Source organism: Leptosomus discolor, chromosome 2 (assembly GCF_034619465.1).
Source record: "Leptosomus discolor isolate bLepDis1 chromosome 2, bLepDis1.hap2, whole genome shotgun sequence".
Lineage (NCBI taxonomy): Eukaryota > Metazoa > Chordata > Aves > Leptosomiformes > Leptosomidae > Leptosomus > Leptosomus discolor.
Genome location: NC_141392.1, coordinates 707,269 through 721,501, shown reverse-complemented (window position 1 = coordinate 721,501; position 14,233 = coordinate 707,269). Strand labels below are relative to the sequence as shown.

Sequence of the window (14,233 nt, the reverse complement as noted above, 5' to 3'; positions counted from 1 at the left end):
GAGACATAGTGATACTATGCAAGGAACCACAACTTAGATCTCCAAATCATAACTGTCCCCTGAAGTGAGAAGAAAACATTCCTATCTCCAAGGATTGAAATTCCAAATCTCTCTCGGACACCTGTCCTACTGTTTCATCACCCTCAGTGAAAAAGTTTTTCCTAATATTTCACCAAAATTCCCCATGTCCCATCTCGCACCAACTGGTACTTGTCCTGGTGCTCTGCATCTTTAAGAGGTGTCTGGCTCCACCCTCCCTATACCGCCCGCCTCACACCGCTCCCCTCACACCTCACGGACCAGGGTACTGCACCAGGGTACCGCGGAGGCTGCAGCAGAGGGTTGCTGACGTCGGAGCCAGCTGCGCCGCTGCCCGCCCTCTGTGCGGAGCCAGGCACCTCACCACCTCACCGCAGGAGGCCAGCAGGTCTGGCAGGCGCTGCTCACCCCCAGAAAATCCACACGAGCTGTTCTCAATCACTTGCTTGTCTTCCCTGTACCTGGAAACAGCTCCCAGGAGGATTTGCTCCATATCTGCCCAAGGACTCGGGTGCTGCCGGCCAGCCTGCAGCTCCCCAGATCCTCCTTGCCCGTCCTGAAGCTGGCTGTGGGATTTGCCGGGAAGCTCCCTTGACTGTTCCGACCTTTCCAAGACGAGAGCCGGTGGCTTCACAGCGACACTGGCTGGCTCCCTCAGCACCCCTGGATGCAGGAGATTCGGTTCCATGAACCTGGGCGTTCAGCCAGCCTGAATTTCCTCTACTGTGGGTAATTCCTCAATCTCACAGACCCTCCTAGTGAGGGCTCAGGGATATGGGGAAGCAAACCTTACCCCTGAGGAGTGAGGCAGAGATGACCTCTGCCTTTTCTATGTCTTTGTCAGTAGGTTCCCTGCCCCACTGAGCAGCAGGAAAGCCTGAGGAAAACGTGGTCTTTGCTGCCAACATACTCGTAAGAAGCCCTTCTTGTTCCTCTTCAGATCCCTTTCCATATTCAACACCAGCTGAGCTTTGGTTTTCCCAATTTCTCTCCTAAATGCTTGGCCAATGGCTTTATTTCCATCAAGCAGCCCATCCCCTCCTTCCACCTTCTGTATACTTTCTTTTTGCACTGAGCTTAGGCAGGGGTTCCTTGTTTGCCCACGCTGGCTTTCCAGCTTGGCTTATGCTCACTGGAATAGGCCATTCTTGGAACTTCCAGCGGAAAAGGGACAATCCCAAACAAGCTGAAATCTGTTCTGCTGAAGCCCAGGGCTGTAATTCTACTGTGCTGAAACAGCCTTTTAGGATTGGGAACAGAAAAGGTACCCTGTGCCACGTCATAATTACTGCAAGAACGAACAAATTCAGGAAGTGCCACAGGAGATAAGGCACTGCAAGCTTTGCTTTTACTTCATGTCTGTGCATTGCTGTGACAGAGCTGAAAAGATTAAGGACCAGATGTCCTAATAAATTCCGGTCTAACTTAACACTAGTTGTTATGGAACACAGTGTACCTGCACCTTAACGCCCTTCACCCTTACTCCTCTATTCAGCTTACTTGCAGACTTTGGAGGAGCACCTTCCCAGCTCGCACCAGTATACTGCACTTTCTCATCTCTCATGATGTGGAGCCTGCTTTGTCTTCACCATAAACAGCTTGTGACAGTTCTGTGACAGAACACTATCTGAGTTCCAGGAAGTGAGGCCATCTTCCAGTCTTTTTTTGGTGGGTTGTTTTTTGGTTTTGTTTTTGTTTTTTTTTGGTTTAAAATATTTTAAATTATCCAAGCAAAGTCCAGGCAGCGCAGGAATGAGATGCGCCCATGAACAGCTACTCTCCAAGAGAGGGCCAACACAAATATTGGTTGGAAAGAGCACGTTGAAGGACTTGTCTACTCTTACAGTGTTTCTTTTCTAGTGTTCCAAGAACGTTTTCTGGACTTTTGTCTTACTCGTGCCATTTGAGGAAGAAAATTCTGGTTTAAAAGCACTACAAAGAGAATCCTTAAGATTGACAGACCACTTACTACTCCTAAATGACACCTACCGAAAAGAAAGAAGAAACGCTCACCTGCAAAAAACTTGATGTTTGGGGATTCCACTTCTCTTCTGGCCTCCCATGCCATGTGTTAAGTATGCTTAAACACACCTGAAAAGGTGACATCATTAGTACCACAAACAAATATGTTAGAATTGTTCTGTTTGGGCAGAACAGAATTTCTGTTCTCTAATTTCTAAATTTTCTAAATAAATACATACATACATAAATGAATGGATCATGATACTGTCCAATTCTTTGCCTTCCTCTTTAAATACTGTTCTAACACTCATTGTTGGGGTTTTCAAAGACAGTCATTCTGCTTAAGGACCTGAAAGCACTTTCTGTCACACAGACTATCGAAGAATTGAAAACATTCCTTAACTTCTAGGACTGATCTGGACTTTAAGGGAGTCTGTGGAGTTCTTCAACCTCATCACCAAATGGAACAATCAAAGACACAAAGGGAACACAAAGCAACAAAATAAACAGAAGAAATTTAGAGGCAAGTATTTACCAAGCCTGAATGCGAGGCACAGAAAAACGGAGACGAAGTCTCCAGTGTGAATGACACTCTCTGTCCGTATTAAGAGAACACCCGGTGCCTCGTACTGCAAAGGAGCATTGCAGTTTGTGAGAACAGGGAGCACGGGGAGCCCATCAACGACAGCGGGGTCAGGGCGAAACCTTAGCCTATGGATTAAATGTTTAGACCAAACAAAAGCTGCAGGAGGGCCGCAGCGCTACGGACAAAGCTATTTTGAGTCCGTGCTTCGGTGGAGCCGTACACACGGCCACCTCTGGAGCTCTGCAGGGAATTTCAGGTGTGCTGATCTCTAATGTAAATGGAGGCTGCATCTCCGTGATAGGCACTGCCTGTCGGTTAGCTTTCTGCCACAACATACCAGGGAGATGGGGGAGGGAAGGGGGAAAGCTTGTTTGTGTTAACTTTTAATATTATTTCCAAAAGCTCTACTATTTTTTGAGAAAACTGCCATTAAGTCCACATTTTAGAGTTACATTTTCTTATACAAAGGATACCGAGGTTAAGGAAAGTCTTTTTCTTCCCTCAGGAAAAAGCATTTTTGCATGGAAAAAGAGAGACAAGGCGCTCGGCAAACACGTTCGGTTGCAGCTGATATGAAGCGCACTTTGTCCATGGAAAGGATCCTGGGTGTTTCAGCTAGCCAAAACAGGTTTCTGCCTGGTTAATTTAGCAAAGAAGGTGGAAAAGAACATTTCTCTTGGTCAAAATTTCTTGCTTTTTGGTCCAATCCATGTCATAAAGGCATTAAAAAAACCCTCCAAAACTCTTCAGAAACGAGATCACTCCCATTTGAAACTGTTAAACCACTCTTCCTTTCAGTCTGAAGACCATTTTTAACCAAACAGCTTCCCCCAGTCTGTCAGGAATGGCTGATCATTCGATTGCGAAAGGAAAAAAGTTCCATCCACTTCACCTCGAGACATCTATCCTCAGGCACAAAGCTGACCTACCTTGCCGTCGTTGTAGAGGTTTGGATTAAATCTCACGCTGTGGCCTCCAGTTGTTTCCAGGTTCACAAGCGGAGGGGAATTCGGGTAGTCTTGTGGGAAATAGACATCAAACTCAAAGCAACCATTTGCGTAAGGGGTGTCTGCAGGACCAGTAATGAGAACCTACCATGGTGGAAAAGAGACAAATTTTCAAAAAAACCCCTTGTATTTGTCACGCGGTTGAGATTTTTATAAGTAACACGAGATGTTTCACTTCCACATGCTACTTATCAGGAAATGCCGCTGTCCATCATCATCACACGCAGGCTGTCAGTCTGTTCATTCCGATACCCTGGGTCACTGAAGCCCTCTGCTAACGTTCATCTCTCCAGATCACAGGTGGAAAGCAAAACAGAAGGAGCTCAAGCTCTACCCTCTGTTGGATGCTATTAACAGAATTTTTCTTCGAACTTCAGGTCCAGAGGTACTCAGTGTACTTCTCCAAACCTACTGCTTCGAATCGCCTCCAGTGGTACACTTTGACCGTAACGGAGCTACAAAAGGAAACTCTTTCCCTTCAGAACAGCTGAAGAAGAATGAGCCTTGTTCAGTGATGTCTCCGTGGTGAACAGAGCACTCCCGGGGCACACGGACTCTCCCTGGCCCACGCCAAGTTACTGAGAAACCACAATCAGACTCTAAGATATTACTCCTTACATTAAGGTTTGGAAAGCAATCAAAGTACACGTGAAATGCTTCCGGTTTTCCTTAACATTTAAGGCACCTTCTTGAACATTTATAGGCCAAGCTGGAAGAGGGAAATAAACACAACTCTGCTTCGTTACCTTCATGATGTCAAGCCGCTCCTCATCACAACGTACGAAGACGCTGGACGAAGATGAGAGAGGCAGAGAGGTTGAAAGCGTCACAGCTTCTTGAGCAAGACGTCGGGCTCTGGCAGCGCTGTTGGCGTCACTTGCATTTTTCACCTGAGACATGTAGTGGTAATTTACTTTAAAAACCAATTTTCCATCATCATCTTCAGAAACCATTTCAAATGTATCTAGAAGAGAAGAAAATTTTAATGCATCAGGAAAGCAGTAAAGTTAATCATGGATTAGTCTTGGATACAGATTCTGAGTATTAAAATCAGGAAAGTTTAATTTGCATTATGCTAATGCAAAAATTACATGTTTTGTGAATGAACAGTGATCACAGAAAACAAAACGTTAACAGCCCTGGGTCGATTTAGTTTCTGCAGCAAATTTACAAGCTTTTGCCTGCCATGTTGTGGAATGTAACCACTTCTGATCTGGAAAGCTACCAGCTACGCCGGAGCAGGAACATGATGGCACTCGTAAAGACGTAATAATGCTAATAAAGGAATCGGTGTGAAGCAGAGGGCCAGCGGGATTCACCCGTGTGGTGGCTGCAGTGTTACTAAAGAATTGTAACAAATGACAGCGAGGCCACTTTTCTTTTATCACATACTACGCAAAACCTGCAGCACGACTCCGGGGTGACAAGCACCACAGACATCCCCACCTCCCACTCCCGGCACACACCCCACAAACGCTTGGGAGGAAAATCCCTTGCAAACACAACACCAAAGAGCTGTGGTTGCAAACGCTGTCACTGAAACTCAAAAAATACCCACAGAACATGTTTCTGCAGTGATTTTATAGCTCTTTTTGGATGAGACACTACTTGTTCTTTATGAATTTTTTTGGAACATGTTCCCCTTATGGCCAAAATAAGCACCGATTCCTATCACGTTTTCCAAACCCAACACATTGCACTCCATGAAAGGACACGACGACGTTTACGACAGTTTGATTTTCAAAACCACATTTTGATCTGAATTCGATTCCATTTAAAAAATAAAAGCTACATTAACAAACATACAGCCACATATGAGCCTTAAAAAACCAAAAATCTACTAACATTTCAATATAGTCTGAGGACTGAAAGACTCAAATCATTACTGGAATGAAAACACAAACCCCATCATTGAATACATCTGGTCCCTTGAATTAATCTAGTGTTTGCTTGAAACACTGCTTATTAGTTCAAAGGGTGCATTAGGTCAAAACCTGAAAACGGAGACTTACATACTTTCCTTCACGTGAAGTGTCAATGGTCACAGATGTAGAAAAGCTGGTAACTTTCAAAAAATAATTAGGCGTTCTGTCCAACAGATTACATAGTTCTGTACCTGCTTTCTAACACACAAATATTCACACTTCTCAACCTACCAAACTGGAGTTTCTTCATGACAGCTACATACTTTTCTTCAAGAGACCGTAAAACAGACAAAGGCTTGGGCTTCACAGCAGCCTTTTTGGAGTATTCAGCCATCTTCTTCTCTGTTACATAAAAACGGGATGATTATTTGTAGTTAATCATGTAATTTTGAGACGAGTACAGCAAGCATTTGGGGATTATTTACCTTGAAATGACATTTTATGATCACATTGTGTGCAGAGAAGTCTCAAAACTGGAGATCACTCACAATATACCAACCCACTTTTCTCCCTACCATGTATTTCATTAGCTGAACAGCTCAAAGTAAATAAAGCAGCAGCAGCAGTCATGATTGGAGAGCATGACCTATGAATATTCTTTTCCTGTTTCTCCTTATTTTTTTAATTCAAAATCAGAAGCATGACACATGCCTGTGTGGCTGGACATCCACACATGTATTCTCAATGCACTCTCCAAAACCAGGAGCCTGTGACACGTGCCTTTTAAAAAATCTGCCCCCCCCCCCCCCATAAAACTAGTTAATCTTTAGTTTTCTTCACTAGACAGCTGGGCAGTCCTTTGAATGCCTGTAGGTTCAATCCATCACTTAGATTTTTGTTCTGCATTCATCTAGTTGAGACTTAATCTAGTTCACAAGATTCAGTAGAGGCTTTACTACTAAAGGCCCTGCACGTTGTCTTCTGCAGAGACAACATGGTGCCACATAACTGGGCTGCAAGCCGTGAGACGTACCTTGAATCGCTTGTATTAAAGGTTTCCATCAGGAAACAGAGTAAGACCACCAGAAGGTTCCAACTGCCTTTGAAAACGTAGTCAGTGGTTGGGGGCAGGAGGGAAGCATTTTTTCTTGCTTTTAAGCTAATTTACAAGTTATCTGTTAATGAACGTATTACAAAAAACCACTACAGAGTATTTACAAAAGTATGTCTGTTGTACCTTGGTTTGCTTGGCGCAAACTGGTGGTAGCAGCATAAACGATCTCTGCAGTCTTTTGGATGTCTGGCACCAGAAGTGTCAGCCCCTCTGGTTCTTGATCAGACGTATCTGGTTTTACTCCTGCTTTAGCTTTGTCTTTTTTAGACCTGTTTTGGGCAAAGAAATAGGATATAGCATGAGGGACTGTTTTTCAGCCAGTCATACAGTACTCAGCGTGTTTGTCAACAGGGAATAATACTAAAGGTTTAATCATGATCCTGTAATCAAGTCTTCTGAAGTGGAACATCTCGGTGCATCTCCAGGTTTATCACTGAACGTAGCAACCGGCTGTGACACCACTGCCCGCACACTCTTGATCTGACAAACCAACTACACCTGCTGTGAACCCAAAGGCAGCGATACCAGCATTCCTCTGCTTCAGCCGTTCAGCGCTGTGACCGTTGCTCTGCGTGCTGACTTTGTCTTCGGGCATTATCAGGAAGTACTGGAAAGGCTCAAGGAATCAGCATAACGAAGGTCACGTTGTGGATGTGCATTTCATGCACCCATGCAGATCTTCCTGCAAAATCGAGTCCTACACAGGCAATAAAGTACTCTTTCCTCCTGCACAATACACCAGCAATTATTTAAAGCACACTAATGGTAAAACACTAGGAAACCTCTAGTAAAGATTCACAGCAGGTCTATGAACTACAACCTAGGCACCGCAAGACCGTAGGTCAAAAATGAAGTTTGTCTGTGTCTGCAGTTCTCTTCGGGCTATAGAAGTTGTGGCCTTTTATTTCAATAAACGCTTTAATGTAAAGTAATTCTAAAAGCCTTACAGCTATAGAAGGCATCTGTATTATATTCATGTTGATAATCAACGCACTGCGAAGAAAAATGTCAATTTAAACAATTCAATTTTTATAATGAAATCATTTGAAAATACAGTATATACTAACAGCATTGTTTGACAGAAGCTAGTTGGCTAGTAATTTAAGATACGTTTAAATATTTAATTGTGACAACTCTGTCTTCACTAGCATACGTATTCAATGGTTGAAATACAGACGTGGTATTTGATAACACTGTAACCAAAATGTGCATATTTAAAAGCTTCTCTGCTTTAAGAGCTAGCATAAATTTACATTGTTATCCTGCAAAACTTACAGATGTTAATGCTAACAGCCCCCTGATTATTCTACAGCAATTTCTGTAAATTTTTTGTTTGAATAGCGCTTGCTCCCTTTAAGACCCAAACAAGTTCAACAGCCAAGAAGCACTGGTTTTCTCTTTCCCACTGCCACACCTAGAAGCAAACCAGAAAACTCTCTACACAAGAAAAATTACCAATTTTATGCTTTGATGTCCCAAACATATTTTAGCCACCACCACACACTGTATCCTTTATGTATTTAATCTGGACTGAAATCACGCATAAAGAATGAGTCTCTCAACTATTCAGCAGCGGTGATTACAGCAATACTGGAAGTCTTTCTACGGTACCTAATCAAATGAGAGGATCCCTGGAGTGCATTAATAACAAAATTCATTACTGCAGCCTGGCACAGTTTCCCTGTTCAAGCTGTAACCCAAAAGGAGGTTAGCCCGTTGTTAACTTCAAGCAATACTGAGCTTTCAGGTGCTCAAAGTTAGGAGCCAAACAGTGTCATTCAGCACTTGAGTAATAGTTTAAGACAAAGCAGCAGCAGCAGCTGCTTCTCCCATTCATACTCTCCAAAATCCTCATCACTGCCATTTTCCTCCTAAAAATCTAGGCCAGTATTTTTCAAATGACCTATTAAGCAGGTTCAGAAACATGTATTTAAGCCCACTGAACCTCAGGATAACCTGTTTTAACATCAGAGACACTCCAGCAGCCACCAGTCCCAAGAAAGGTGTACAGATTTAGAACTGCTTCCTGTTAATGGAGAATCCTTAAGCTATTTGCTACAAAAGCCGTGCAGAAATTTTGCCTAAAATGAAATGTCCAAGAGAAAGATGCATGGAAAGCAATAAAAATGTGATCGGTGAAGGCACTGAAAGCGAAACGAATTCTTACAGATCTATTTTCAAGACAGTTGTCTTGTTGGTCTTTCATCTTCCACACGGTTTCACCATTTAGACAACTGCTTTTTATCCTTCTACTTGGTCTTAGAATCAAAGTTCAAGTGTTGGCCTCATTAGACAAATTGCTTTACCACATGCTTAAACCCTCCTACGGATATACCGAGTTACCGACAGTCAACTACCGAAGCAGACAAGGAACGTGTATCTCGTTGAGGCAGCAGGAAAAGGAGACACCTACTCAAACGCAAATTCTCAGTACCAATAATTCCATTTCCTCTCGCTCTCCCTGCCCTCCAGAGCAGTTAACGCTCAGCACTTCTGAACTATCAAAAGAGAAAGTGTTTCCTTAACCACCAATTGACGATTCTGTCCACTGTTATCTTGAGTAAAACAGACAAAACCCCCTCTCCTCAGAACACCCTTTTTAAAGCAAGTGTTTGCAGAACCGCCCCCAACCCTGTCACCTGTACTTCCCTGGAGGTTGCGTGACCGCCCACCTCAGCGGGCTGCCCAGCTTCCGAGTCAGGCTGTAACTGTGCAAAAGCAGCTCAGGCAGCCAAGTGCAGGACTGATCCTGCCCTGGACACAAACTGCTCCCCCCGCCCGGGTTCAGGTTTGACCTCGGTTCTGCCTAACCAGGGATTTCAGTCCGTTTCCAGGCTTTGACAGATTCCACCTTGGAGGCGGGAAGCAGGATTTCCAGGGGAGTCCGAACGTTACTCCCAGGACAAAATTGCAGCATTACTGAAGATGATTTTGTCTGGTCCACAAACCTGTTTCTTAGTGTCATCTGAAACACACAGTACCACTTTGTGTGCCCATGGAAAAGCAGCCTGGTGGCCACTCGACCACTTGTGAGCCTGTGTAACGCGGGCAAACGGAATCATCCGTTGAGAAAACGCCACCCTCCCCTCTTGGCGTAGTCTCCACGTTCGGCTGCTGCACCCGGATTCAGAGCCGCAGCGAGCTCTCGCCAGGCTGCATGTGACACACAAGCGTTTCAGAGGGATAGGCAGAGTCCCAGCTCGAGAGAGGGATTTGCTGAGCATTACAAGGCTCTCCCAGAAGTGTACGAATGAGGAGATGAGACACCAAAATTAAAGTGATAAAGTCAGTGAGATCCTTCAGCTCCTTCCCTGCGCACAAATTCACGCATGCAGATAAACTAACAGTGTTCCCAAACTCCTGAGCTCCAGTTGCATGTTTTTCCATGGTATTCCAGAGAAACATGAGAACCAGTAACAAATAATAAAACCACAGTCAAATAGAAAACCATGTGAATATTTTGCTGTACGTTTTCTCTATTGTTAGAAAACGTTTAAATGGCTGCACTACACTGTACTTTCTTTCCACCAAGAGTCTGCTTGTGAAGCAAAATTTAATGCAGTTATTTAATACAGGCCAAACCTTTATCTAAACATTACAATTTTCAGAGTGGAGGAGGAGCCAAATGTTTAATTTAGAAACTTCCCCATACAGTTTTTCAACCACTGAAGAAAAAGCAGACAAAATCATGTCAACTCATATTTAAAGGGATGACAGTCATTAATATATTTGCTAGAAGAGACAGCAGTGTACATGCTAATAATTTAAGCCATTAATTTAGCTTGTGCTAGAAGATGACAGCATTCTCTTCATGCTGTGCTAAATGAATAATGAATGAAACACTCCCAAGGCTACTTTAATTTTTAAAGCCAATACTAATACTTACCCACCCATGCCTGATACTTAAGAGACAAACGAGATGGTACGGAACGACGCCTTCATCAAAGTATTCACAAACTGAGGCCGATGAACCATGCAGCCCCTGTGCGCTACAGGAACAGTGCTTACAGCAGAATTCTGCTCAGTTTTATATGGGCGCTCACTGTCCTGGGATAAATCTGTGACAGGTTTGCAACCGCGGTATCACTCAGCCCTCGTGGCCCCCCACCTTTGGTAGGTCTCCACAGGTACCGCACAGAGGCTCACTTGCTCCTTCCAGCAATTCACAAGTTCTTAAACCACTCTCCCGAAATCAGGCAAAACAAGCAAGGGACTGTGCCTGGGCAAAGCTCGTAACCTCCTCCAAGGCGGCTCTGCATGCTGCTCCTCGGGCCTCGAGCGCCGTCTTTACAGCCGCTAAGCTGACGCATTCCAAACCAGCACGGGCCGCGGGGCTGCTCCTGCAGCCAGCCATCAGCTCCGAGCAGGGGCTTGAGAGTGCAGCAAGAGAAACCGGCAGTTGTTTTGCCCTTTAAGGGAAAATAATTTAAACCAATCAGGCCTCAATTCTCGGGACCCAATGATAAAGAAAAATTTTTGTTTGCAAAACGCACCGTTTCACATAGAAGTTCTGCAAAATAACAGTGAAAACAATGAAAAGGCACTGCAGGGAAAATGCCTCAGGCCTACCTGCTTGTATTCTAGCAGCCCCACGCCACAGAGGAGCATCCAGATCATCACCACCATTTGACAGGCAGGGCTGATCCATTCAGCCAGCCTCGGGACCGCACAGGACTAACGCTCAAGGCGGCAGCGCGACAAGCAAGACAAGTGTGAAGATGACAGGATTCAGATCTCCCTCCAGAGTTCTATGGGGGTGGCCGGGGTGACGCGGGAAGGCAAAGCAGAGTTAGGAACTGTAGGCATAGGCTCGCCATACTCCCCGTTACACAAATCAACCGCCGGCTTATTTTGCCAGACGTAGCGATTTGCCATGAAGCTCACCCAGCGGACGGGGGCGCAGGTGAGCCTGCTTTGCCACTCGGTGGCAGTTCTCGGCAGCAGAGGGCTCAGCCGTCAGAGCGAGCAAACGTCTCCAGCTCACCCGTGGCAACCCATGGTGCAAGCCTGACCACTCCGATTAGTGATGGCTTTTGACTCCCTAGCGGTCCAACAAACAGTTGGACCGAGAAATCATCTCAGACTTAAATGTCTTCTCCATTATCCAGAAATTTCCCAATTTTCTAACGGAACACTATGGCCTCTGAAAGTAAATTAAGTCAAATGCTAAGTGGAGTCCAAACCCAAAACTGTTCCCCTTAAATTCTGGACCCAAGTGGACACTCTCACTCCAACATGGAGATGACATTTGGTGGACGTGCAAGTAGAACTGCTGTTCAGATAAAGGAAAGTTCTGTGTCTTTGAAAGTAGATCCCGTAATGATGTTGTTGTTCTGGCATTTGACCTAAAAGGGGCAGCAGATTGTCCCATTTAAGAAATTCATGCCAACACTTCCTTATATTTCTGGCACACTTTCAGCTAAAATGCTGAGAAATAAAACCTTCCGCCCCGATGATCCCAGGCTGTTCAGGCTGTTGGTGTTTTCATCCCTGTCTACACACTGTTTTAAAGACGAACGGTACGGTGCTTAAACCAAGCAGTGAAAGACACAACGAGATGTCTTTCCGAGCTGATATATCAAAGTAATACAAGAAAATTGTACAGATAATGCAACTGAACCAACAACGGAATTTTTATCAAACTGATCAATTATTAAAATAATACTGATGGTGCTTTAGAATTTTTGTCTTTAGATCCTACACTGACACTGAAGAACTAGTGATACCGTATTTTACTTTACCAAATTAAAAGGAGCTTATGAGCAGTGGTCATGTGCCATTCTCACAAAGAAACTGGTTAGACTTCAGCCTGGGGAAGTGACATGAGAAGATACACGTTTCTATGCCCATTAAATCTGAGGATAACAGATGATCAGATTAGCAAAAAAAAGTGATTGTGGTGGATAATTTTATACACATATCTATACTGGAAATGGATTACAGAGAAGACAAACATATTTTCTGTTTTAAGATGATCACATATACCACGATCTACGTAATATTGCCAGCAAGCACAAGCTGACATTTTTAGATGGGTATCCAACATAAAGAACTGTTATTTGCCCTTCCTAATTCTGTTTCTTTTGCACTAAATGGGCAAAAAAATCCCACCACAGGTGCCTCACATGCTTGATATGCAAGACTAGCAATCTCAGTCAAGAAGGATTAGAGAAACTTATGGGTAAAGTCCAGTCCACCAGGAGTTACTAGAAAGAGTTCCCAGTAATGGGATTCCTGCTTAGAAAACCTCTCGGGTACTGGTTGGTAAATATTCTCAGTTTATAGTGGGAGGAAGAACATTCTACACACACCTTTTCCTGACATTATATTTACCTTGTTTTCATGATGTTTCAGTGCATGCTTAGGGACAGCACTAAATTTTGTAGGGAAGGACAGGTATTATTGCCTTACAAGCCATCTTTAAACTGGAAACAAGTAAACAGAATCAAGAAACCAATTAATTGCTGAAAGCAGAAGATTATTAAAAGAAAGAAATTAAAATTTGTATTGCAGCGTTTGCTTTTCCAACTCCTCAGTCAGGGCAGAAAAAGATGATTCAGCCATCAAAACCCCCCAAATCCTTGTTCTGGAAACTGGAATGGTTGAAGACATAAAGAAACAGAGATGGAAAGATGGTTGTGAAATCTGTACCAGCTACAGCAGCTCCAGATGTGGGAGATCAGGAGGCATGCCAGGGCTCCTGCATGTGCCACCCTGCTGACTTCCCTCCAAAGAGCCACCACAGGCAGCACCATCTCAATCAAGCAACTAAAAACCAGGTCCTCTCAGACTGGTATCCTGCCCTGTGAGCCGTAACAGAAGAGCAACATTTCACAGAAGGTGACAGTCAGATCGCAGCGACAGCAGCACTTCTGGAGAAAAGAAGCCACAGTTTTGCAGTGTGAGAATTGGCGATAAAAGCAACCATAAAATAACACACGTGAATCACTCAGAAGTGCTCCGAGAAGATGTTTTGACCTTTGGAACAGTCAGAAACGGCAAAAGAAACAGCAGGAAGGTAGAAGTCTGTAGTTTTGGCTGTTACAATAATACAAAGCTGCATTGTATTTGTCCAGAACGCGCAGTTCCTCTTTGTCAAATGAGAATATTTGATGGAGAAGTGATATAGCAGTTCGGGTACTGGTTGTTACCGAGTAGAACAGGAAGAAGACTGCTAGTCTACATTTTATTCTTCTCCAACATCTACAGCCCAACCAGCTGGGGGGTAACAGGACAATAATACCAGGTTTGACAAAGCAAAACTGTCTCCTAACTGTGGACCAAAATCCTCAAGGAAGAAAACCAGCTAACAATTATCCTCGGCCTGGAAGAGAATCTGTGTTTATTATTGCCTTTACAGGCATTTCACAAAGGGAGTTACCTAGAGGCTGGTCTATGGTTACTGAAAGAAACAGTTATTCACGGTTTGTCTGTCTGCGTTCCCTCAAGAAGCCAGCTGTCCCCGGAAGGTGTGCCCAACAGGCCCGTACAGCATCACACAGCCCAGTGCCATCACAGCTACGGGGTCTTCAGATACTTCTCCGTTTGTTTGCCAATTTCTCTGCCAAACTGCAAGCGTTTGACAGGAACTGTCAAACACAGAGTTCCTCAGAGAAGGCTGAAAGACCCCAAAGTCTGGCATGGATAGCTCTGGGGCATT

General features: G+C 44.2%; 1 protein-coding gene across 1 annotated transcript in view; it reads right to left on the bottom strand.

Annotated features, from left to right (window-relative positions):
- The window catches only part of BIRC6 (baculoviral IAP repeat containing 6), a 188,164-nt gene that overhangs the window by 7,980 nt on the left and 165,951 nt on the right, over nt 1-14,233 (bottom strand). The window contains exons 67-71 of the mRNA XM_086461818.1: nt 6,697-6,842; nt 5,751-5,861; nt 4,341-4,558; nt 3,517-3,678; nt 2,053-2,130 (exon numbers count right to left, since the gene is read on the bottom strand). Coding sequence (XP_086317944.1) covers nt 2,053-2,130; nt 3,517-3,678; nt 4,341-4,558; nt 5,751-5,861; nt 6,697-6,842 — 715 coding nt within the window. The remainder of the gene's footprint in view (nt 1-2,052; nt 2,131-3,516; nt 3,679-4,340; nt 4,559-5,750; nt 5,862-6,696; nt 6,843-14,233) is intronic.